The sequence below is a fragment of the Notolabrus celidotus genome, chromosome 16, assembly GCF_009762535.1.
Source record: "Notolabrus celidotus isolate fNotCel1 chromosome 16, fNotCel1.pri, whole genome shotgun sequence".
Lineage (NCBI taxonomy): Eukaryota > Metazoa > Chordata > Actinopteri > Labriformes > Labridae > Notolabrus > Notolabrus celidotus.
In genome coordinates, this window is record NC_048287.1 from 21442366 (window position 1) to 21469636 (window position 27271).

The window sequence follows — 27271 nt, forward strand, 5'->3', positions numbered from 1 at the left end:
TCATCAATGCATCCTCTCCTCGGTCCAAATACACAGCACAAAGACACTGCAGCGAGATGAAAAGGCGAGGTGGAAGGAGCCAGCTTTGTCTCCATAATGGAGACATATTGGGGACGGATGGAGAATGTGATCTGCATGTTCATGTACATAGTGTTTGAGTGAGTGAATATGTGTGTGTGTGTGTGTGTGTGTGTGTGTGTGTGTGTGTGTGTGTGTGCGTGCGTGCGTGCGTGCGTGCGTGCGTGCGTGCGTGCGTGCGTGTGGCTGTGGTTGACCCTGCTGGCAGCTCCTTCGCCTCTCTGCTAGGCAGGCCTGCGGAGGCTTTGATGTGACAGAGGCAGTCCCTGTGAAGCGCAGGTTTAACACTGTGATGCTGTGGCCGGGATGCAGAGCCTGTCTCCACTAATCCTATTTCAATCACTCTCGCTGCCTCTTATCTCTGACTCTGCTGGCCCTCGGCCCTGCCTCCTCCTCACAAATCTTCCCCTCACTCCTGCTCTCTTTCTCTCCTCACCATCCTCTCCATTCCTCTTTCCTGCACTGTATCCTTCATTTCCCCCCTCCATTTGTCTCGCTCTTCCTCCTCCCTCCTAATAGGAATCCCATGGCAATCACTCTGATGCAATATCACATCAACCCAAAGAAAAAGAAGACACCAGAAATGAAACTGTCTATAAAAACACAGGCTTTATGAGCTATTTTAGGCTGATGAAAATGCACAAATGGTAGCAGATGTAAAATATGTCATTCGTTTGACAGCTGTCTGGGCGCTGAGAAGCGGAAGCAGAGCCGAGAGCTCTACTACGTTTTTTAAGAGGGCAGCTGCGTGCACAGGAATGACACCCAAGCGCTTGTGTTGTCTTTCTTTTCTTGCTCTCTCTTTGCTGGATGAAACGATCCAGCCCTATTCCGTTTCTGGCATCAGAGCTGGGAGAGTGAAGAGGCTCTTTGCTGCATGTGGGCAGAAAAGAGAGAGCTGGCCAGAACCACAACACGTCACTCAGGGTGTTGGTGGTACACAGGAAAGCACAGCACTGGACAAGGGGAGATGGGTGGACCACCCAGATGCTGTGAGGAGATCTTGCCCTGAGCGCTTGGATGCACTCTCCAAAAAATGCATGCAGTTATTTAAAAGACAAGGCAGCACCTTAAATATTGGGTAGATAAAAACTGAAGTACAACGTAGGATCTTACACTACTTTCTCCCATCTGTGCTTTCTTAAGGTTGTTGTATATGCTATCTAAGGTGCAAGTGTGCAAACATGCAGCATCTGCATATAGCATCCCATCTGTGCCTGTAGAAGATGCCTTTTTTATAGTGCATGTATCATTTAAGCGAACCAGTTCCCACTCTTGGATGAAAAAAAGGCAGAGGGATAGCAAAAACTAGCAGAAAGCATGAAACACGTGCAGATAAGGAGACTGAGTTGCAGCTTCAGGCGTGTTCAGCACACTTGGAGCACCTGTGAAAGGGGGTGGGGGAAGTGGGAGATGGGTGCAGGTGCGAAAAAGACACTATGGGAAACAATAACTTTAATTTATCACCTCTTGTAGGCCTTTACACAGAATAATTAGCGGAGTGTAGCTGCTGCAGCTGGAAAAAGAGAAGGTGCAGCACTGAGAGTTTAACTCATGGTGGAGCAGGTGCAGCTTACACCCACTACCCATATTTACTATCTGGATATCATCCAGAGAGGTTTCATGGGCCTAATATGTACATTTTTTTCTTTAAAAAGTGCACTGTTAGTGAATTGTCCTCGTCAGCAGCCCAGAATAGCATTCAAGGGTGCTATATTTTCAGTTAGCCAAGGAGGAGTTCACTTACAACCCAGTTTTTTTTAGAAATAGACAACTCTAATATGTATCAGCTGATACACATACAGTTTAAATATGTTAGTAGGATGAGCCAATCAGCTGGTTTCATAGAAACTTGATTTTTGTAGGGCTAGTATGACTTCGCCAATGATGTCCAACGGAAACATCCAGGAATCATTTATTGAACAGCTGAGCTCCAACTTGGCTACCACAGCGAAGTGTCAGAAGAGAGGATACACTGATGCATGATGTTGATTGGACAGCTATAACGAGATAAAAGGAGGTGATAATCTGGCCCCTTTTTTTGGACTGAGCCACTAGTTTTAACAAAAAGGGCAACTGTAGGTGAACGACTCCATGGCATCACAGATTTAAAAGAGTGTCTGCATGTTTTGGGGCAATGGAAAGTCACTAATGTGCTTAAACCAGCAGCATGGAGGCCAAACTTGACGAAACACAAGTGACGGAAGGTGCCCATTTGGTTGATGATTCAGGTCCAGTTCCAGGGTTGGGTGTAGGGGCCATAAGGGGTAGGTAGCATTTACGTTGTCAATTACTGGGGCTTGCATAAACAGAGACTGGGTGTGTTGAAAATGGCATTGCTGTTCTGGTTATGGTGGCCACTAAGGTTCTTTTGGTAGGAGTAACTTGTAGGTAAGGCAACAGCACTAGGATAAGGAGGTGATTTTAGTTGGGTCCTCACTGGGCACTTATCCTTTCCATAAGGGAACAAGTATCTTGTATTTATTTCACATTTTTTACTCCCATCATCAATAAAAGTATTCCCACAAATGATAAAAAGACAGCCTATTCTTGTAGACTACTACTTGCAGTAACCTGCAATTTCATAGGCTGTGTTTTATTTTGTCAGTCTTTGATACCGAGGCAGGAGACAGGTGTCACCACGCAGACACACAAAGAGGACAGAGCAGAGGAAAAGAGACGGAAAAGAAACACGACTTCTTTATAGTTTCATATCAAAGATAAAAAGGAGAAACAGGATCTGAGGGAGAGCAAAATTGGATGACAGATAAAATGAAAAATCTCAGACAAACAGCACAAACAAACATAATCGAGTGAGTAAGGGAAAGAAAAAGAAAGAGTTTGTTTGTGCATTGTGTGGGTGCCTATACGTATATGAGTGTGATTCAGTGCATGAGCCTGCCTTGTCACTGAGAATCAGCAGGAGTCATCTCGCTGAATAAAAGCAGTGTGTGTGGCAGCTGCCCTTTACTGTCGTCCCCTGTCTTACAGCAGCAAACGAATCCCGCAGCTCCCACATCTTTGTGGCTCATACTGAGGTCAGGCCTCCTGTCCACCAGGCAGCTTTTTGGATAGACATGGCATGGAGATAATTTTGTGAAAAGTTTTTATTGCTGCAGTTGCCATGCGACCAGTCGAAAATATGTTTGGATACAGCTAACTCTTAGCTTCAAATGAATCGATGTGTCGAATGGTTAATTCCTTAAATCGAGATCAATCCTGATTAATAACAAATTGATCACACTTTTTTTTTCTCCACAATGTATCTTAAAGGGATATTTTTCAAGTTTCTAATACTCTTATCCACATGAGAGTGGGCAAATATGCCTGATTTAAGCAAATGTATGTCTATTATTATAAAAGTGTCCAACTTAACCCCTTGTTGTTTTAAGCAGCTCAACACAAAACGATGGACCTCATGCATCACAACAGACACTTCGGACAACATCTGCATTGGTCAGTAAAATTTCCATCACTAAAAGATAATTCTCTAGATCAGGGGTTCCCAAAGTGTGGGTTGGGACCCCTTGGGGGTCGCGAGACACAAATGGGGGGGGCATGATATGTATTTCAGAATACATATATCTTTTAATTATCTAAAAATAGTACATTTTAACCATGATAGTAAAAAATATCAACAAAAATGGTTAGCTAAACTTGTAATAAAACCATGAAATGGAAATATAATGAGTTTTTTGCCTTTCTTTTGCTGCCAGATGACTCCTAAGTTTAGAGTTTGTGAACAGTTAATTATCAAAAGCATCAGTAGCAGTAAGTTAATTCATAATGGCACAGGAACACAGCCACAGCTCACATAGGTAGGCTAATTTTCTGCAGACCAGCTAAATGAAGCCACATTTAATCCTTTGAGGGGACAGTGGGGGTCGCGAGTCTTTGGCACCTTTATTTTGGGGGTCGCGGGCTGAAAAGTTTGGAACCCCTGCTCTAGATCCTTCAACAAGTTTTTTTTTACCCCTACATGGGGGGAAAATAAAGACCATGCTTGATCATTTTGGTGGAGAGGAAGAGGGCCCTTGGTATCAGCTGTGTGCTTGGATTCTAGTGGTATTTGAGACTCAACGTACTCCAGTGGTAACTAAATTCACATTGACAGTAAATGCAAATAACTTTGGTCTTGTCATGAGAACCATCTGGCAGGGCATTTGAAGCTGAACTTGCCATCAAAGGCCCTTTTTTTGACGTAAAATATCAACAAAAATGGTTACTAAACTTGTAATAAAACCATGAAAATGGAAAATATAATGAGTTTTTTGCCTTTCTTTGCTGCCAGATGACTCCTAAGTTTAGAGTTTGTGAACAGTTAATTATCAAAAGCATCAGTAGCAGTAAGTTAATTCATAATGGCACAGGAAACACAGCCACATGCTCACATAGGTAGGCTAATTTTCTGCAGACCAGCTAAATGAAGCCACATTTAATCCCTTTGAGGGGACAGTGGGGGTCGCGAGTCTTTGGCACCTTTATTTTGGGGGTCGCGGGCTGAAAAGTTTGGGAACCCCTGCTCTAGATCCTTCACACAATGTTTTTTTTTACCCTACATGGGGGAAAATAAAGACCATGCTTGATCATTTTGGTGGAGAGGAAGAGGGCCCTTGGTATCAGCTGTGTGCTTGGATTCTAGTGGTATTTGAGACTCAACGTACTCCAGTGGTAACTAAATTCACATTGACAGTAAATGCAAATAACTTTGGTCTTGTCATGAGAACCATCTGGCAGGGCATTTGAAGCTGAACTTGCCATCAAAGGCCCTTTTTTTGTCTATTTCAGCTCAAGTAGTTTCTGCTTACCTCAAGTTACTGCTATGGAGAGATGTTTGGACTCTTACATACATCTGTGCCCAGGAACTGTCTATACTTCGTTACTCTTAAGACGAGCCTGATACAGAGACTAATATTTTTTGCCACTATGTTAAACAACTTAGAATGCTAGTGTAAACTAACCATTTTGCCACAGTGTCAACAGGCAGAGGTTGAATGTGCTGGTCTCCCTAGATTGATTTGATATGATGTATCTGATGAAGTCCCTTGTGTTGCTGTTATTGTTGAGACTTTATCACCATTGTTGGGTGGTTTTAACCAATAATCAACGTAATAATATTGTTGAATAAAATGTTGCAGACATATTCTTATGAAAACAGCAAAGACAAAATGTAGACAGAACAAAAAGTATGAAATGTATTTTTAAAGGAAGGTTAAAAAAGAATATAAGGCTGGAGGCTAAAATAAGAAAGTTGGAGACCAAAATAGTTCAAAGACAAAGAAAAAGAAAAACAGAAACTGGTTAAGAGACAGAGAAGAAAGATAGATGGTCAGGTGAATACAGACACAAATCAAGGGACAGCTTTGGACTGTATGGAGACTATGAGACACGTTTTAGCAAAGAGGACAAAATTCAAGCTTCAAACACTTTTCCAACATAAAAACTTGTTTAGTGGATCAAAGCATTGGATGCCTGGCTTGTTTAATCAAATGAATACTTGTACTCATTACATAAACTTCATTTTGACATCAAAGATTAATGTATGAATTCCATGCTTTCAAATGTACTCTATACTTGTTGCCATAGGATAATGGTGCCTCATTATAAAAGCATTACAGAATAAATATCAAAACACATTGTTGGCAAGCAGAAGCAGCAATAAATCAAAAAGCCCCAACAAATTGGATAATTTCTTTTTTGGCTTAAGCTCTCAATGTTTTTCTTGGCAGAATATCACCAGGTTTTTTAGGCACTGGGATTCCCCCGTGTTTTGTTGGTGGGTTTTGCGGTAAACTGGCAAAGGCTTACTCTCAAACCTTTAACTCTCTTAATGTGGTGAGCATCTTGGAACAGAGGGAAAAATCCTGCTGAAAGTGGTTGTTCCTTTCTTTCCTCCTTTTTCCAGAGATATCACAACAATGAGGCTGAAACACATCAGCAACATGTATGCAGCTTGGAAAACCCATTAATTTCCAACAGATTAGAACGGCCACAGTACCTTGGCCGGTGTGTCATCGCACCCATCTGTTAAAATTGGCCGTGGTCAAACCCTCTGTGGTCATTAGTTGTCATCAGCTATTCTGATTTCAATTTCTCTTTATTTCCCTGCTGATGTGATTTCCTCCAATGAACATTCATTTCACCTGGCAAGTGTGAAATGGATGACAAGTTGATTAGAGACATTCAAACTTTCCAACCTCCCTACATAATAGAAAAGGATTACAGCTGCACGCAGCAATAGGGCCACCGGGCTCCACTCAGGCAATTTATAAAGGAAAAGAAGGCGATTTAAAAGTTTTAGTAACTGCTCAGAATTCATCTTTGCGTTAAGGGATTTTCAATAAAAGAAAGTTTGAAAATTCAGATAGCCATGGAGCTTTAGCCAGGTAAATTGTCCCTGCAATCTAGTCTGTATCACATTGGATGAGACTCGATAATTCTGCAAAGTCTGGTCCATTTGTTCTCCTCTGAATGTGTTCCATTTGTGTCCTGCTGTGTTACTTTCTCATGAATATTATTAGCTTGTTCTTCTTTTAAACAAATCAAGACAAAGTTTTACTAAAATCTAACTTTCTAAGACAAATGGAGTCAATCTACACACTTCACTTGAATGATATTTAGTGTGGGGCTAACTTCACATAGATCAGGTACAGTATGTATTACATTTAACATACACAAACCCGGGGTAAAGACGACTTTGGCTGGTTAATTTTGGGGAATTTGGCAATTTGGTTTACATTTTGGGTTGGCAAATTTCGTAATGAACAATGTAAAGAAACCAAAAAATAAATAAAGTATAACAAAGAGACAGAGAAAAAAAACCAGAGCAAAATGCAGTATATGCATCTTACATTTTCAAGACAAGCAATGTCAAAACAAACAGTACACAATACTAGACTGGGTCCCTGCATCACAACGTTGAGTTATCAACAAAAGAGGGAACCTATGTCAAAATGGAACAAGTGCATGACAATCTTGGAACTTTGGTATAAGGCTGACAGGGCTTCAATTAATATAAAGAGCACTGTGTGTTCCCAGAATCTGTCAAACTGTTTCTAAATGACACATTGGGATGAAATGCCAGCACATGTATGACAACTCAAGGTCTATTTTTTTATGTGATGAAAGGTAATTTTATCAATCAGTAGGCTCTCTGCAGAATAACTTCAGACTGATTTTGATTGTATTTGATTAAGTCCTGGATTCAATTTCTAAATGTAACTTAAAGTCAAAACATTCACAAAATAGAATAGTACTTCATATCTGTTGTTTATCAGTCTTTTCAGTATTATCCCAGCCATGTTTGTCTGCAGGATTGAAAGAAAAAACTACTGGCCCACTTTTCAAGAAATGTGGTGGAAGGGTGTAGAAGGGGCAAAGGACCAATGAAGTCTTGGACTTGATCCGCATTAGACTCTCAAACAAGCAATGATGGCAAATCCAACTTAAAAAGAAGTAGATGTCTTTCTTTTTAACATGGACTCTCTGTAACTATTGTTTTTTTAAAAAAGCTACCATGTTCAGGATATGATATTTGTATATACTGTATGCACATGCTTTCCTCAAATCAAGTAAGTGAAATAGTTCCATTTGAGGAGGACGTCATAAATCCGAAGGTGGATGTTACAGAAATTTGCAAATCATGTAATAGTTGCAGATATTTCCAAAACAGAGACACTGGACTTTAGTGTTGAAGAAAGCCTTCCAGCTGATTTATGTTTTTGCTAAATATTGAAACTCATAATTGGAATGTGCCTAAACTAAACTTTTACAAAGATGACTGATGGTTTTGCTTCTGAATAAAACATTGGTGAAATTAAATTGTTTGCAAAATTCCAGGGATATTGATTTTCATAGGGTATACAGGTAGAACAAATTACAGTCGATGCAGGAAAGATGTTCATGGTAGAAATGTGATGCTGGGAAATGAGTTCAGCTGAACATTGGATAGTCTGTAAGTGTGTGCTAACAAAGTGTGGATCAAGAAAAGACAAGAGCAACAGTAAGTAACAGAATGCATTAGCTGTTTAGAGTGTAGCTGGTTACAATGCACACATACTAACACACTAGTATTCTTCAGAGCCTTGCAGAGTAGCCCCTGTTTGTTTGGAAGTGTCCAACCTGTCAAACCCACATGCCATGCACTGCTGTCTGACACGCACAAATGAACACATCTCATCTGTACTGCTGCTGTGTCTACTTTCTAGATACTGCTTCAAAAGAAAAAGGGAGAGTAAGGGGGGGGGTGGAAGAAACAAAGGACAGAGAGTCCAGCAATCTGAGGTTTTGTCTACATTAGCTGCTAGGGTTTCGTATGCCAATAATGTGGCCCCACAAACTGAGATGAAGCAGATCTAAGTACTATGTTTTTATTAAAAAGTGTGTTTGCATTTTGGTGGATCCAAGCCTGAAAGTCACACTAAAAAAAGACGCTCAGGCTACTGAAGAAAATTTTTGTCAGAGCATTAACTGTTAACAGAGTCAGCTCAAGTGAGAAAGCGGAAGAGAAGCTCTTTCCAGCCTCTAAATAGGCAAAGTGTCTACGTGTCATGTATACAGTAATGGGGGGATAAATAATTCAAAAAAACTAGCCTGAGGCCAAATCAGCGTCTCCGCTCACCCTCGCTCTAAAATCAATGTTCTGGGAGAAAAAAGGAGTAACATTTTAGACAGTTTTGCCTCGGCCAGTAAAATGACTATGTCCCCTTTTGCTAGGGCAAAGAGGAGCAGAGCACATGGAGAGAAAAGAGGGAACACAATAAGGGATAAAAGTGAGAAAAAGAAGAGAGAGTGCTACAGACAGGGTGATAGCAAGAGAGCAAGAAAGGCATTCACACAGAGAAAGTGGCTGTGTTTGGGTTCCAGGAATAGCAGATGCTTCTCCTCAGCGTGAAGCTGTAGCTGTAGGAGTAGTTTAGTTTGGGCATTCCTGTGGCTGTCTCACTGCTGTTCAGAGGTTAAGCACCACTATCTGTTTCTGCCCCGAGTGACGCACTACTTGATTTGGCATGGATGACTTGAGGAGGGTGTGTTTGGGTTGGGAGGGAGGGGAAGAAAGATTTCAGAAAGACAGGTGAAGAGACAGGCAGCAGAATATTCAGCAAGCTCATAGCTTGGGTTAGAGCTTGACCAATACTGGATTTTAGTTTAGGTGTTTTTTTTGGAGACATTTGCCTGTATTAGTCAGGACAGTTGAAGAGAGACAAGGAAATTGAGAGTATAGAAGGGGGATTACATGCCAAAAAGGGCCATGGTTGGAATTGGACCTGTGGCTGGTGCAACAAGAACTATCTGCCTCTGTATATGGGACGCACCTAAACTAAACCAGCTCCCCCAAAACTATTTTTTTTGACACTGATAACAATAAAGATGAATAATAAAACCTGAAAGTAATAGATCACTGAAAACTAATTCTTAACGTGAATAGAAATTCTGCTGTTTGGAACTCTAGGTAAGAGATAATGTCTAGTGAAGGATTGTCATGCAAATCCGAATCATAAAAGGGTGAGCAAGACCTTTATGCAACCATAGACCTTTCTGGAGTCCCTGAGCTCCATTGTCTCGTAGATTCCTCTGAGCTGCCGTAGACGTCCTCCTGCTGCGGACGATCTGGACTCCAGCTGATACGGACGTGCTGGACTCCAGCGGCAACAGCTTCTACGACTCGTCTCATCACTATCACTTCTCTCTCTTACTCCCCTCTATCTGTCTTTCCAGACCCAACTCGGTCGAGGCATGATGGCTGTCTAACAGGAGTCTGGTTCTGCCTGAGGTTTCTGCCTGTTAAAAGGAAGTTTTTCCTCACCACTGTAACTAGCGAAATACTGCGATGTGCAATGCTCATGATGGATTAAGGTGGGGTCAGACTGAGTCTTACCCTGTCTTGAAGTTGGGTCTCTGTTCATAATTTGACATAGAGTGGTCTAGACCTCCTATGTTTGTAAAAGCGTCTTGAGATAACGTTTGTTGTGATTTGGCGCTATAAAAATAAAGATTGATTGATTGATTGATTGATTGATTGATAGAGGGGTCTTGTCTCACTGTGAAGAGATTCTAATGTACAGAACCACCCATTCACTATACATTTATGCTTATTATACGGCTACTAACTTAAGACATTAATAAGTTTGCCTAAAATATTAATTTCAAGATTATTTTATTGATTCAAAAATTGTTAATTATTGCAGCTGAAACAAATTGCCACTCTCAGTCCATGGTTTAGTATGCTCCAATGGCAACATTTTCTTAGCAGCCTACTTGGGGGATGAATTCACCTCAAACTGAATGTTTCGATTCACTGTCAAGTTTTTGCCACAGTGTCAACAGGCAGGGGTGAAATTTACCAGACACTTTTCTGTGGATTGATTTGATATGACTGATCAGGTTGCCCCAGGCACTGCTTTTGCTGGTGATAATTAATTACTGATGTTATATAGTATTGACCAATCAGAATAGAGTATTTAACACAGCTAGATATAAAATGTAGTTATTAAGTATAAATGTTATTAAGTATAAATTGTATAATAGTGTTTTAGGGTCGGACTCTGTATTGCAACTGTAACCGCATCCACCATGATGACACACTGGCCTAGAGTACACTTCCATAATACTGCATGAGGGTTGAGTTAAATACAGCTGAGGTCAACATACATTAAACCTTAATGGCAGTGGTTAGTTTGATAAAAGTAGTCTCAATTATGATTTTTGGGGATTTCTTGGCATGTAGTCTTGTTCCCGCTGGCTTACGAGTAACCTCCAAACATGTCTGTGATAAGCTACAAAAAAAACCCAAAAACAACATACTCTGTCTGTCTGCCTCTGCTGCAGTTAATGTACACTGGTGGGAGTGATGACGGGGAGTACAAGGCTGGACTTTGCTCGCACATCTCCCTTCTGTCAGTTTTCTGAAACAGAGCCATGGGACAGGCTGGCACAGATAGCTAGTCAGCTAATGTCAACAGTAGACCTCAGAGAGTCATTAGGGATAATGTGGCACTACTGAGTGGCTGGACCGCTGCTCCATAAAAACAGGTGGTCCCAGGGTCACCCCTTTCTTCTCCTCCCTTCAGTTCCTCTACTTAGCATACCTTATGGCTCTCTCCCACTTCTCCCCCTCTCTTCTCAGTCTCCAGCTCCCCCTCCATGATTCCCTCTGCACACACGGGAAAGGTTATTTGGACAATTGGTGGTGATTAGCTCTTGATTTGGCTCACTCTGTTCTTTTGATCAAGCCGTGGCACAGAGGCAAAAGCTAGCGCAACTGAGGGCACAGCTGTGGCTCGTCCACAACTGAAATTGGGTGAGGAGAACCAGAAGGAGAAGGAGGGGAGGGGAGAGGAGGAAGCACATGTGAAGAAATAAGGTTCAAAAGGAAGAAGAGGAGGAGTTGGAGGAGGAGCTGGGGGTTTAAGGACGTCTGGGGTCCTTCGCCTTCTTGGCAGTTTGAGTTATGGACTCAGGCCGCTGGCAGAAAATATGAACTGCATGTCCCTGTTATTCCAGGTGTGGGCCCTCGTAAAGTAAAAAATTGAAGTCCCTCTTGTTTTACCTCTCAACCTTTCATCAAACTACCTGCTTCCATCCTCTCAATACCTCCCCTGGGTGGTGGATTGCAATCAGGAAAAACGTGGGTGCTACATAATAGCTAGCTGTTATATTGGAGTATAAAGCTGGTCTTAAAGTGCTTGGGGTTGGTTTTGGATGTACTGGCTGCCCCAATCTTTGGGTTGGATTGGGTTGGTGCTAGGCCTATGCTTGGCCCCATTCCTCAACCTGGTTGGTACGGCCAAGGAATTTTTCCCACAGTACCGGCTGTTCTCTCCATCCCTCCATCTTTTCATCCATCCATCCTTCCACTCAAACAGCCAGCCAGGCAAGCAGGAAGGCCTCTCACTATCTGGGTGTTTAGCCAACAAATCCCCACTCCACTCCTTTGGCCTCTTCTCGACGCCCATATATCAGTCTGACGGCTGCAGAGAACCCCGACAACCAGCCAGCTGAATAAAACAGAGATTAAGCACCCACCCGAATCCATTTAATTACTCGTTCAACAGCTCGCGGCATGTAGCTCCAACCGCTGTGAGAACTTTGGTGTTCTTTGGTCTTTACTCTTGCTCCTGGTGACCACAGGGAGTTGGCTAGTCACAAAGAAATCAGAGAAATCTTGGCCCTTGTTAAATAAAATAATAAAATATTCAGTTTGTTATTTACTGCATGCTTGGGTTCTGCAATTTAAGGCTTGGTTACTTAGATGTGATGGCCTGGGGTTGGACGCTAACTGAGCCAAGGAGTATTGAACATGATATGACATCTCTAGACAACTGTATCTATAAAAGTTTAACAGAGATACTTAAATTTAGCATTCAAAGCAAGCACTACTCAAAGAAATCATAAAGTTGGTAATTACATTAAGATAAAACCTAACATGATGCTGCTAAAAGGCTCAGATAATATAAACCCCTATGCACACTTATTGTACTACTACTGTTTAACACTGAGGGCATCAAAGTGGTTGGGTTGTGTCTTTTGGGTTACATAGCAAGGACATACAACCCCAATTCCAAATAAGTTGGGACACTATGTACAATGTCAATAAAACAGAATGATATGGCTTTCAAATTATTTAAAGCCTATCTTCAATTGAAAATAGTGCAAAGACAAAAAATCAAATGTTTAAAATAAAAAAAAATTATTGATTGATCAAAAATATATGCTCATTTAAAATTTGATACAAGTAACACACTTCAAAAAAGTTTACAATTGTGTTGCATCACCCCCTTTTTTAAAAACACTGAAAAAGTTTGGGAACCTGAGAGACCAGTTTCTGGAGTTTTGAAAGCAAAATGTTGTCCCATTTTTTGGCTGATATAGGATTTCAGCTGCTCAACAGCTTGTGGTCTCCTTTGTCCTATTTTTGTTTCATGATGGGCCAATTTTTTTCAGTGGCTGACAAGTCTGAAGGCAGGCCATAATACTCACACTCTTCAGCTATAGAGCCATGCTGTAGTAATATGTGCAGAATGTGGTTTGGCTTGTCTTGCTGAAATATGCAAGGTCTTCCCTGAAAAAGGCATTGTCTGGATAGGAGCATATGTCACTCCAAACCCTGTTGTTCAGCATTAATGGTGCCTTCCCAGATGTGTAAGCTACTCGTGCCATGGGCACTTATGCATCCCCATACAGGCACAGATGCTGGCTTTTGAACTGTGCGCTTATAACAAGCTGGGTGGTCTCTCTCTTATTTACACAGCTTCCATGATTTCCAAAAATAAAATTTTGATTCGTCAGACCCAAGGACAGTTTTCTATTTTGCCTCAGTCCATCTTAAATGGGCTCATGCCCAGAGAAGTCGCTGGCATTCCTGGATTATGTTCATGCATGGTTTCCTCTTTGCATGGTTTTAACCTGCATTTGTGGATGCAGCGAAAAACTGTGTTCACAGAATGTTTTTTGGAGCTGATTTTTAGCCCATGCAGTGACTTTCACTTCAGAGTCATGTCTGTTTTTAATGTAATGCCAAGAGAGATGAATGAGTGGAGATCACAGCCACCCAGTATTGTTTTTTTAAGCATTATCGTTTACAGAGATTTCTCCAAATTCTTTAAACCTGTGGATGATACAATGTACTGTAGATGATAAAATCCCCAAATGCTTGGCAATTTTACAAAAGACATTATTCTGAATGCCCTTTTTATACCCAGTCATGTTACTAAACTGTTGCGAATAAACACAATTAACTGAGAGTTATTCTTTCATGTGTGTTTTTTTAACATGATACAACTTTTTCTGATACATCAAATTTAAAATGTGCATATCTTGGGGGCGCTGGTGGCGTAGTGGTCTAAGTGCCCCACATACAGAGGCTACATTCCTTGTCACAGGGGTCGCCGGTGCAATTCCCGGCCAGTCGACCATCTCCTGTATGTCTTCCCCCACTCTCTACTCCCCACATTTCCTGTCTCTCCTCAGCTGTCCCATCAAATAAAGGCAAAAAGACCAAAAATATAACTTAATTTTTTTTTTAAAATGAGCATATCTTTTTCACACAACAATATAAAACATTGTTTCAGTATTTAATATGTTGCATTACTTTCAATTAGATATAGGCTTTGAATCAGTTTTAATCAATATTTTTGACTTCCAATCTTTTTGTTATTGGGTAGGTACTATGGCATCAACTCTTTCTGAAAAGTTTGATGTATTTGTTTAAAGTTTTGTTGGTCATATTTTAAGTCAAACCATGAACTTTGGATGGTTCAGGAGGCCTTGATAAGGGGCATTGAAAAATGTGACGGAATCTTGGCAACAAAGCATTAAGTTCATGCGGACTGGGTTATAACCACAATGGTCGGCACTTATTTTTCTGGCATCTCCCACACCGTGTGCAACAGCTTCCAATCAAGCAGCTACGATATGGCCTGTTGTCAAGAATGCATTGCTTTGGCCGCAGCATGTTTGCTTTTGAGATAGTGGTGAACCAGGGTGGCGGGAGCTGCTTTTCAATGTGTGTGACCAAACAAACCCAGGCCAAAGGATCAGCTTTGATTTCTCTTTTTTTTTCAGCAGTCACATGGATCTGTGGGTGAGTACGTGCACACAAATACACTGCGGCTCATTATATTGGTGGGGAAGAATCACTTAGCTAGCGAAAATTGCTCAAACTTCCTCAGTTTTGGAGTTTAATAAATATAAAGTGCATTTTGTGAGGCTTCATGTCTAACACAGCTCCATTGTGGAGATGTGATGGGGCAGCTGATGGCCAGGAAAAGAGGCTTTGGGTGCTTGAGGGGGACTTAGCATCTGGGGAAAAACCTTAGGGGAACCCGAGGGTGCTACAGACTGCAGAACAGCAGCATGACCTTTTCTAGAATGCTGCCACCCGCCTGCCACTGAAACACGGTCTGGCTAATTAAAGTTTCAGTGGCATTGGATTTTCACTGGCACAGCACACCTCGGGCAACCTTGAGGGCTGTTAGGCAGGCGATACACACCGAGGGAAGGGTGGACGAGGAGCTGTGGAAGCAGTTGAAGAAGGGGACAACCACTTGAGGACAGCAAGACAGATCCAAGGAATGGCAGACAAAGTCAAAAGCGGAAAAGCTATAAATTAGGATGCAAATCTGAAGTCACAAGCATGCACACTGCTGGGGACGTTTTACATAAGCTTTGACATGCTTTGCCCTTCCAAATAGTAGTACTCAAAATATTCAAGATCATATGGAATTAGAAATGAAATTGAAACTGTCCAACTCTACAACTGAGTGCATGTAGCAGCTAAGGGAGAGATATGCAATGTCAAAATGCTGAGTGCTTTTCCAAATCTTATCAGGGCCGCCTCTCAGGCTAATGGAATTTTGATGGGTCAGTATCAAGAATAAATGCATGACTTCTGACACAGCTACTGGGAGCATTACCAAATATACTGGACAGCATGTTCCCGTCTCCAAAGGATCATTGAATAATTGGCTGCATTTGACCGGGACATTTCTGGAAAAGTGGCCAAGAAAAGGTTATGCAACCAGACAGACTCGCTCATGGCCTGTATTTCACAATCTGCTGGCCTTGTCTCCATTAATGATCTTGACCCCCTTTTCACCATTTTAGAAGTGAAAGGGCCTAATGGAGCTGAACAAAGCTGCTTGTGTGTGTGTGTGTGTGCGTGTGTGTGTGTGTGTGTGTGTGTGTGTGTGTGTGTGTGTGTGTGTGTGTGTGTGTGTGTGTGTGTGTGTGTGTGTGTGTGTGTGAGAGAGAAAGAGAGAGAGAGAGAGAGTGCGTGCATGTGAGACAGAGACATGGAGAGAGAGAGAGAAAGCCCCTGTGACTGTTTGTTACAGCTTGATGAGGTCTTGGTCTGTGATTCCTGGGGGAGGTGGTCCAATCTAAGCTTTATTAGGCCGTATTGAGCGGTGTGCAGGCAGGTGTGTGTGTGCATGTTTTCTCTATCAAGAACATTTGGCAGGGCTTTATGAGTACCTCTGTGTGTGTCCCTAAAATACACTCAGTTGGTAGCAGTTTAATGAGGTGTGCAAGGTATTGTGCATGGACATTTTTTCTACCAGCCTTTAATTTTCTCCTCAGAGGTGAACTTTTTAGTTTGATCAGTTTGGCATTTAAGCTTTCATTTTTCAGACTTGTATATTTTACCCTAGCAGTCTACCAGGATGACACCTGCGGGAGTCTAATTATATGTCTGAGCATATAGCAGCCTCTTGCCTTAAACACTTAACAATCCTTATCACAGATAAACACAGATTTATGAATCTGGTTTGATGCCTATATGCACTAAAGCTGCTGTGACGTCTACAGTGTTTCCAAATGTAAATTGGTTTTCCATCTTGTCTAAGTACTGATTTCTTAAACACAATATGTCTCTTGTGTCTTCAGTCTGTCAGCCTTTAATCCAGTTAGTTACTGAAATACGATCATGTCCACTTATTTGGTCTGCCAGACGAGCACATGAGAGCTTTCCCTCCACACGAAACATTTAAATCTTTTTCAACTTGAGATATTGTTCCCATTAAATGCTTTTAAAGATGACAGTTAAAATTAGTGCCTCTCTATTCACAGAACAGATTTCACTTCTCATCCAAACGATAACATCAACTACCTAACAGAGGGAGGATGGAAAAATCATTCTGTGTTTCTTAAGTTTACATTAAGAAGAAGTTAGTATGGAAACATCAAGTTTCCACATTACATAAATTGAAGGTGATGACATTTATGTAGGCTAGAGTTACACTATATGAGAGCTGGAAACAATATATTGATGCGTTTTAGACATGTGGGCTGCTAAACATTTACAGCAACAGCCAGTCATGGCCAAGTCTAGGAGTGAGAGAGGAACATGTGCAGCTAAGTGGAATTGTTCTTAGTACTCACGGTTGGCAGAGTTTGATGAGGTCCTGGTCGGTGGTCCCAGGTGGCAGGCCGCGGATGTACAGGTTGGTCTTACTCAGCTGCTCTGCTCCTCCCTGGCTGCAGCTGTTGGTGCTCGGGCTGGGAGGAGCCATGGGATGAGGGGGTGGAGCATAGGGCTGCTGGGAAAAGAAGAGGGGAAAGAGGAGAGGGTCAGTACAGATATTTCCAGGACACAGAGTGAGTCAAGAACACCAATGATGTTACTTTTACTTCTCTCAGCAGATGCTTCTGTCCAAAGTGACAGGAGGAGGCAACAAGTAGGTGCCATAAGATCAGCTTCAAGTCTGATTGGACACAACTAAGTGAGCATGAACCAGGATGTCAGTGTTGAAATCTGGTTGAAAACAAGGTAAAATCTTGTCTTGATGTCCAGGAACTGATTCAACCAGGTTTAAAATACAGTTACAACTTCAGCATGTCTGAAAACGGGTGAAGTAAGGTGGATTATAGTGATGTCATTTGTCCAATATACTTTTCCAGCAGTAGTTGGAATGCGGTTTATGCAAAAACTGGATTTCAAAATATTTCATTTTTCATTCAAAAACATAGCTTGTTGCATTGTTGCTGTTTTGTAAGCAAGCAACCGGGGTATGAATATAATGTGAGCAGCAACTGGGAGCCAGTGGAGGGTCATGAATAGCAGAGTGACGTGTGCTGTTTTGTGTTTGCTGAAGACCAGTCGCACTGCTGCGTTCAGGATCATCTGCAGAGGTGTGAAAGTGCATGTAGGGAGGTCTGCCTGTAGGGAGATGCAGAAGTCTGTGCGTGATATTACGAGAGCCTGTACCAGGAGTTGTGTTTCATGCTCTGACAGGTGTGGGCTAATCTTTCTGATGTTGTACAAGGCTACTGGACATGACCGGGCAATCAAGACCACACGGACTCTAAAGGTTAGCTTCTTGTCAGTCATGATATCCAGGTTCTAGGTTAGTTGTTAACCTGTGATTTGCTCGGTTTAGTGTAACAGTTCAATGTGCAAAAAAATAAATGCCAACATTTCCAGGACGGCAGAGAAAAGTTTAAGAAGAAGTCAGAAGAATGCATCTTTGGAAAGAAACGGCAGCCACTACAAGTTCAATGTCAGTGCAATTATGTGAGAAGACATTTTTTGAGGGGAGAAGATGAAATCAAGGTCACAAAGAGTTGAAAACATTCAGCTAGACAGTGAAAATTAAAGATTAAAATTTCAAGAAAACAAACATCTACCCTCAGAAGAGGGAGCGTTTTTTATGTAGAGCATAAAGGTGAGGAAGAAGTCAGATGGGTTGGCATATTCTGAATGATCTATCTGTGTTATTTCACTTCCTCCAATTTCTATCAGTGTGTGGCATTGAACTGTATCTCAAGTTCTTTGTCAGTGTGTAGATATTTTTTTCCTAGGGAGTCATAAGTGCAAACTTTTCAACATCTCTTGTTGTAAGTAAACATTTCACCAAGGGGACTCGGTAAAATTAGAGCTCATAAGACTTCCAGCAGCTTCTAACAGTTTTAAATGATGCCAACTTCCTGCTTACTATTCATACGCTCAAAAGCAATTTCAATACACTGTAAAACAATTTACACCTCACAGGGTGTCATATCTCAACGCAGCGATCCTCTGCAGCCTGTTTCATAAACATCTCAGTATGAAGATCATTTTTCGGTTTAATCCCAATCTTTCAAGATTTATTTAAAATGTGTTAGATATGTGATTCCCTCCCCTATCTCTATCTCTCGCCGTATACTTCATCCCCCCCCCCCCCCCCCCCCCTGCTGGTTTCATGAGTCTGTTGTGCTGTTAGTGTAGATTTATGGTATAGGAGTCAGGGCCTCCTGCTCACAGCCCATTTATATCTCTATTGCAGGGACATTGCACATAGTGACAGTGAGGGAGAACTGGGCCCTGTGGGCATGAGCGGAAAGAGAGGGAGAGAGAGCAAGATGAGAGTGAGGGAGAAGAGAGAGAGAGAGGGACGATGCACACTGCAATAAAGTAAGTGAGTGATGGATGAAACAGAAATGGAAAAAAAAATAGCTATGGATGGAGGGGACATGACTAAATAGCGCCACCAGATCCAGTTAACCATTTTAACCCTTTATCCTCCCTGGAGTGAACCATTAAATCTCCTACCATGCTGTGAGAACACTTACACACACTCATGTGCACATTCAACATTAGCCCTCCCACCCACAATCGGCCCCACACGTAAGCAGCGGCTGCCGAAGCATGGCTGATTTGATGCGCTATTTTAAGCGTGTGTGCCATGCCAGCGTGTTGCCTCCCTCTCCCCCAGACAAAGAGCCGGGGTCCCCGGAGCGTGAAGAGGGAGCCACGTCCATCAATGGACGGCCAATTACCACGCTGAGCTAAGTGGAACTGATGGGCAGCTGCTCGCTGTGCCGGGCTGGACACACACACACACACTCACACACATTGTATAGTCGTCTTATGGTTGTGGACACACACAGAAATGCCACGTGACAACACTGAAACACCTTTTATTCTTTCAAATAAGAGTCAAAACAGCTGAGTACATTGAGTGCATCAACACTTGAGCTGTTTTAAGTCCTGAGGGGGTTGCCAGCTGAGCTGTCAAGTAATTCTGGACAAGTCTCGAGTCAAGCCTCTAGTCTGGTGGGGTCCAAAGTCTTTGCAAACTCAGTTATGATGGAAGTCTGCCAGATCTTTGAATGTTACTCATTGAGCTTGACAGGTGAACATTTTGCTTGCTAAGTCATCAAAATGTGTGTTTGTTTCATAGCTTTGGCCATTAGTGTTTGCAGTTTCTCTTAGTTTTAGCTTTTATAATTAGCTGAATTAATTAGCGTACATGACTTGATTCGGATTCCTGACTCTCGCCTTCCCAAACAAGTCCTTTACTCACAGCTTGTTCAAGGAAAGAGTGCCCCAGGAGGCCAAAAGAAAAAGGTACAAAGATAACATCAAAGCAAACCTCATGAAGTGCCACATAGGCCTCAAGACCTGGGAGGCCACAAGACCTGGGAGGCCACAGCATCAAACAGGGCAGCCTGGAGACAACTTGTCTGAGATGGAGATGTGCAGTATAATGCCGATCTCCACAGTGCCGCAGAAGACAAGCGCAGACGCAGAAAGGAGATCGCTTCCACCAAGAAGGTCCCACCCAAACCCACAATCGCCACTACCCAGCCATGTCCATCCTGCCCCAAAATATGCAGATCCAGGATCGGCCTCTTCGCCCACCTGAAGACCCACAAGGATCAAGAAGGAGGACAGACATACTCGACCCTGAGTGTCCCCAATGAGGGGCCTGATGTGACGTCTTTCCAAGGGGCCCAGAGTTCCTAGCGACGCCCCTGGCTGTGGCCATGTAACTTCTTTTCGTGAAGTGACCTGATAATGAAGTATGCATGAGGTGGAATATATTTTTCTATTAAAAACATGAGAGTTAAGGGTGTCAAAACATTCACAACCGTTAAAATGTTCTTCCTTCTCCTCTTCTCACCTGTCCTTTAGCAGGTTGTAGCTCACACTGTTTCGGTTGTCCTGGTTGCAAACGCTGGAATGAAAAAGAGCAGAGCTAGCCTCCAATCGCTCACGTTTTCATGCAGAGGCCCAAGTGTAGAAGAATCTTAATCTCCTAAGTGCACCATGGGAGTTATTTTCTCCTTCTCAAAGTCACTGGAATGTGCACAGCTGCAGTTCAAACCTCGACTTTGAGGCTTTCACCTTCCACCCGCCTCCCCTCTCGTTCACACCCCTCGCCTCTTCTTTTTAGTTTTCCCTTTAAGTCCACTGTGGCTTCAATTATACAAAAAGTACTTAACATACTGCGTGACACTTACAAACCAGCACAAACAGGCGACACTACACAGAGTTGCCGTCAGTGCTGAAGGTTAATTGAAAGCCTCTCTCTCTCTAGCACTCTTTCTTTGTTTTAGGCCTTCAGTAATATGGCGCTCTCCTCCTTCTCCCCCTCCTCTGTGTGCTCCGTGCTTTGGCTTGCATCCTAGGCTTTGGAATTCATGTGTCCCGCCCTATCGATTTGCTTTCATTTTTTAAGGTCAGAAGCTGAAATCTTACACAATGAGGCATGGAGGGTCAGAAACAGCCCATTACTTACAGTGTTGGGGGAGAAGTTAGAGAGAAAAGTTATCCAACTGGGGGGAGAAAAAGAGCCCTGAAAGTCCCCTGGGATGAAGAAGTGGATGGGTGCTGATTGTCCCAGAGGAGCAGCAATGGTTTGGTGGATGATGTGACCAGATGAGTGGGTTTAATGTCCAATTCCTGAGGGCCTATGGATTTTTTGGGGTATTTTTATTCTTCCAAAGTAAAATTGTATAAAGGGAGTTTTCACATGCTCTCTCAGATATCAGAAGTTTAGATACATAGAATTAGAAAAAGGATGAGAGCTGCTGAATTATCACAATGTGTGTGTTATTAAATAAGTGATGCATTTATAAAGAAGACAGTGAATTATCCTAATAATGAAGCCTGAGGAAACCTAAGGGTTTGTTTATCTATGAAATATTGCCTCTTTAGCAAGCTAATGCTTCTGCCACTCACAACATCAGCTCAGTTTTTGGAGTCAGGGTACCTCCAGCATTCAGTGTCATCTCTGCCTCTCCAGAACACTTGACGCATAGAAAAGGAAATAAGTAAAGGTACTGTATAAAACAGTAACATGTTTTAAATTAGTGCGTCTCTCTTGCTCTCGGTGGAGGCAAAGTCAGGAGGGGCTGCAAGCTGAGCTGCCACTAAAGAGTTTAGCTCCTGTGTTTGTAGAGAGTACTGTTTTGTTGACTTACAGTTATCTGTAAAGGTCTTCTTCTCTCAAAAACAATCACATCCGGTGACTGATTATCAATCAAGAATCAAGACATTTTTATTGCCAAGTGAGCTTGCACACACAAGGAATTTGATGTGGTGAATGGAACACTGGTAGTTAACATCAAGACAGTAAAGACACAACAAGACAGTAAGAACAATACATATAGAAACCTAAAAACTAGCCTCAAAAATTCTAAATAAGAATGAAAATAAAAATACTATCTGTAAAAAGAAGTACTTTTAAGACATTAATTAATTAATTAGCCTAAGCCAGAGTGCAAATTTTAGTAAATGAATATAATGTATATAATATAAATATATTTTAATGGATGAATTATAACAAACACTAAATGAAGCAGTTTTATCCCAGACTTTTTGGAAGTGTTTTGGGGGCTGCAAGCCGAGCTGCCGCTAACTCTTATCAAACTGCTTCTATTTCACAACTTCTAATCATTTGATGATGAGTGAATGTGACAGTTGAATTACACAGTTTAACAAGGCTAAGATACAAAAGGAAGAAAGTGAAGTTGAAATGTTATTGTGCCTGGCATTCCTTCAGAGAATTACAGATTGAGTAGCTCTTGTGTTTATTTCCACTGTGTGCTAGGCAGTTAGATCTGTTATTATTAAGTAGAAAATGACCAGTGTTCATCATTGTTATCCATGTTTCTTTTTTATTTTTGGTCATCACAGCCCAACATTGAACCCGTACAAGCATTGGAGTGAAAGATTCAAACACACATTGGATGCGGCTTTAACACACAAGCACAAATTTCCACCCAAAATGCTTCCCCTTCTCAGTGCTTAATCAAATTCTCTATTGGCTTCCTCTGGTTGCCCTACAGGAGGTTAATAACCAAGCTTGTTTTTTCTTCCCGGACGTTTCTGTGACTGCTGTTTATCCTCAGCCTGTCAGCCTGTAAGATCCCCCGTCTCAAATATATAATAAATACAAATCCTCATGTGTCAGAATGACGGGGATTGAATACAGCACTTGACAAAGGGTATTTTAGCTAGAGAGGAGGAAATGGAACACAGAGGGAAAGGGAGGGACAAACAAAGGAAGATAGAAAGAGTTAAGGAGAAAAAAAAAACAAGAAGACAGTGTGGGAGAAAAGCTGGTTATGACACTTCAAAAACCTCCAGGTGGTAAATGAGAAAAACCTCCATTCTACCTCCTCCCTACCCAGCTGTGACATGCCGCTACAGAGGCTTACTGGGGATTTCAATTTGCCGCACTGTATTTTAGACGGGCAGAATGGTTTACACAGGCCCAATTTACAGAGCCAGCCGTGCAGGGGGGGGGGGGGGGGGGGGGGGGGGGGGGGGGGGGGGGGGGGGGGGGTTACACAGACTCTATGACATGCCAGGGGAATGTTTATGAGCGTATTAAGTGAAGATGATAAATCTCACGTACGTTACATAGGCTGAGGGCACACAGCGCTGCGCAGTATATTCACACACCCACACAAGGACAACACACTGTTTTATTACAGACCGTAGCTAGCTCTCTCTGTCACCAAGAGTAATATGTAGACCTGAACGACTGTGTGTATTGTTATTCACATGTTCCTGTACTGTACGTGCATCATTTTCACACGGTATGAATCTTGATGCATGAAGTTAATGCAGTTTTGCTGTTTGACTTACACTGATGTCTTATTTGAAGCCTGGTGGATATGAGAAGACTGATATCGATACCTATTTCAGCGGGATAAAACTCACCTATGTGGTGGCCGATACTGAGTTTGTTTGTTTACTTATTAGAATGAACATATAACTTCTTAACTGGACAAGATACGTGATGGCAGCATTCTCAATTAACCCTTCGATTATGGTTTCTCCGTGTTTCGTATCAGCAAATACAATGAGCAGAAACTTCCCTGTACCAATTTGTGTATCGGCCCGATACAACCTCTCTTCAGATAGGTGGTATCGGGCCTTCGTCACATTAAAAGCAACCAATAAAACTCAACTTTTTATAGGCTTTTGTTCCCTGCTTTTAAGTACTATGTATTTTTTAATGGACACTGAACTTAATAAGAAGTATGCTCTTACATCAACTCATAAAGCAACACTTGAACCTTCAGTTGGCGAAATAAAATCTATGTCATCACATTTTGAGATAGAATTTTGTTGCTAAAGAGCTGATTTCTTTTTTCAATATAACTAGCTTAAATGACAAACACTTGAGTTAAAATAACTAGTTTAAGAGGACAGGTAATAACAATGCTATTACAACATTAAAATGTATTACTACATGGTAACTCTTTACCAGGAGTGTTGGTAACACTTTCTTTCCAAGTTAGTAATGTCTTCAGATAAGCTTTTCCTTCTTGTACCAAAATTGGCAAAAACTTAGCGTGTGTGTGTTTACACAATGTGTGCCAAACAGAGGGGAGGGCAGCTGTAGCAGTAATTGGACTGAAAGCAGGGCTGTGGCTTCCCTGCCTCTCTTCCTTCCTCCCTGCACTCTGCAGGGCAGGGCTGCGACTGGAGGAGAGGCGGCTGTGCACTACTGTGGTAATTGGCCCTGATTTATAGGAGGCCAGAGCAGTCAGCGAGAGCTAGCTCAACACTGGCAAGAGGCCAGACAAGGCCACACTGTCAATATCAGTAAACCAACCCCAACCCAGCCTGAACCCCCCACGGCCAGAACGCCTCTACCCGAGATCAGCTGTCACCGTGCAGGGGGAGCGCAAGTTCATGTGCGTGTGTGTTTGGGTTCAAGAAGTCACTAGCACACACGCACACACGGAGGAGAAACCTGCCACAAAAAATGACAAGCAGTCTCCTTAAATTGAAGAAAAAAGCCTCTCAGCTCATCCTCCATTAATTCATGCTGGCAAAGTCTGTGCAAAGACTCTTAAAGACAAGCATAGTCCCAGAGGCATCCCTTCCAAACTGCCAGAACTAACAGCTAGCTCGGCGGTCGGCTGCATTCACAGCAGCCGCTAAGCACAAAAAAGAACACAAATCCCCCATCCATCCTGGATAGCTGCTTCCAAACCTTTAGCCTTTAAACATGTGTTTTGAGAACCGCCACTGCATCTCAATGCTGGGAAAAAAAGAGGGAGGGACACTGAAACACAGAAGGGAGAGAGAGCTTCTGCCTGTCCTTCTTTTGCCTCTGGTTTTCACGCCTCGTTCTCTTTCTCCCTTTGTCTACACCAGTCGAGGTAAACCCATAGCCAGAGGAGTGAATAGCAAATCATCCCCAACTCACCTGGGAATGCATTGCTGCTGATTCTACAGCCAAATGTATCCTAATAGGGAAGAGTGAGAGCTCTGTGCATGGAGAGAGTGCAGAGTAGAGAGGACGAAAGGGGGAAGTAAATGCAGTTACAGGTACGAGGGAGATGAAACTGAGACCTGAAAGAACAGTGAGAAGAAAGCAGGAGGGGGAAAGAATGAAATATAAAAGAGAAATGGATGAATGAAAGACATATTGAAGCACAGGACTCGTTTTGACTGATTCTCTCAGGCTTCCTTTTCGCCGGGGGCCTTTCTCTACAGTAAAAAAAACACTGGGATCTGGGACGCTGGTAAACCCACATTGCTGTGGACAATGACGCAGGGGGGCTAATTTTAAACATGCTGATTGGTCCATCTCCAGTATCTCACCATGCTGGAGATGACGGATGGAGCTCTCTCTCTTTCTCTTCTTTTTTCCCTCCCATGCCTCTCATATTTTTACTACCTAAATCTCCTCCTTTCTATATATTCATTCATCCCTTTTACCCATGTCTCTCTCCCTCCCACCCACCGGCTCTCTGTTTCCCTCTCGCTTTCTCTCTGGGGCAGATAAGAGCAGGATGTTGTCTTCCATGTCAAGACCCATGTGTCTGGATACAGAGCCCCAGAGGTAAAATAGAGGCCATATCTTTTCCGCACTCTTCCACATGGGGGAAGAGATAGGATGCATACATTGTATCTGACAGAAAGGACAAGCGCTGGGGAGGTAAGCAAGGCATGCTTTATGTAGCATCGCTTTGAAACAAACAAAGAGTTGTTTGTTCAAAGTGGGAGGGGTTGACATTAGACGCAAAGAGCATAGATAGAACAGTGTTGGGTTTGTAATGCAACACTTTGCTGAAGAAATCAATTATAAACGGTATTTAAATGTAAAGAAACAACATTGATTGACTGTAAATAAAACAGCAGTGTAATTTTAAATAGGGCACCTAAAAATAGTATCAGAATTAGAGTTAAAGCTCCTTCAATGAGCCTTTCAAACTGTTTCAGTCGGGGCGCTGGTGGCCTAGCGGTCTAGGCGCCCCGCGTGCGGAGGCTGCGGTCCTCGTCAATTCCCAGCCGGTTGACCGTTTCCTGCATGTCTTCCCCCGCTCTCTGCTCCCCACGCTTCCTGTCTCTCTTCAGCTGAACTATACAATAAAGGCAAAAAGGCCAAAAATATAACTTTAAACTGTTTCAGTCATTATTTAAAGCTCCTGTAAGGAGTTTTTGAATGTGTATAAAGTAGACTGAAACTAATACTGTGACCTACAAAGCAGACAAAACCATGTCAGTGACAAGATTAAGATTTTCCTTATAGTTGTTTTTAATGCTTGTAACCACTGCTGCTGGGTAGGTGTCGTGAAGAAGTGAAGTGAGAGATCAAGGTCATACATTTACAAGAACAAAGGCGTAATATTACGAAAAAAAAACCATTTTAAATTTATGAGAAAAAAGTCATGATATGGTTGTGTTCATGTTATTTTGAAGGGAGGAATCAGAAGTGCAGCTAGCTCTCCAGAACTAAAATGATGAACGGGGAGCACCTTGTGAATACTTTCATCATCCAGCAGCAGGGGCGGACGTGGACATGCTTGTGCGTCGATGTGTCTGTGTCGCGCAGCAATCCTCAGCCTAAACGCTTGAGGGCAGTGCGGTCTCTCTGATAGCCGGTCGCCTGCTTCTGGCCCTGCTATGATCTCTGTTTACTTTTCCACAGCGTTTAGAGCATGTTATGTTAAACTACAGCTGATACATGTTTCTGTTTATCATACAGACATGATTACATGTAGGATAGAGAGGAGGAGAAGAAACATACGGCTGATGTGTGGCCGATGTCTGGATCCCGAAAGTGGTGGAAATGCATGAAACACAATGCCGCCGAGCGGACCAATCACAGGGCTTGCGTTCCGCATCGATTCTACGGGTAGTTACATTTTGGGGGAGGTGCACGTCAGCTACGTGCGTAGGCCCCTGCGTAGGTACGGGAGCTACGCGGACCCCTGGCGTAGGCTACGCCGTCAACATCAGCGCAACATTTCCAAAAGAGTCCAAAGTCGGAACAGAATGTGTAAGATAATCATGCTAATAGTTAGGATGCATGCTTCTGTAATAGCTGTTGAGTTTAACTTCACAAGATGATCTAAGTTCTAGCTGCTCTTCTGATATCACCCCTAAATTTAAAAATCTTTGGCTGCATTTATATATATATTAACCAAAGCCTATAATTACAAATGATCTCTTATAGAATCA

The 27271-nt window shown here is 42.4% G+C and overlaps 1 protein-coding gene across 2 annotated transcripts in view; it reads right to left on the reverse strand.

Annotated features, from left to right (window-relative positions):
* The window catches only part of rbms3 (RNA binding motif, single stranded interacting protein), a 361699-nt gene that overhangs the window by 183310 nt on the left and 151118 nt on the right, over window positions 1–27271 (reverse strand). For both annotated transcript variants that reach the window (XM_034704063.1, XM_034704064.1), the window contains one exon: window positions 16957–17114. In XM_034704063.1, coding sequence (XP_034559954.1) covers window positions 16957–17114 — 158 coding nt within the window. The remainder of the gene's footprint in view (window positions 1–16956; window positions 17115–27271) is intronic.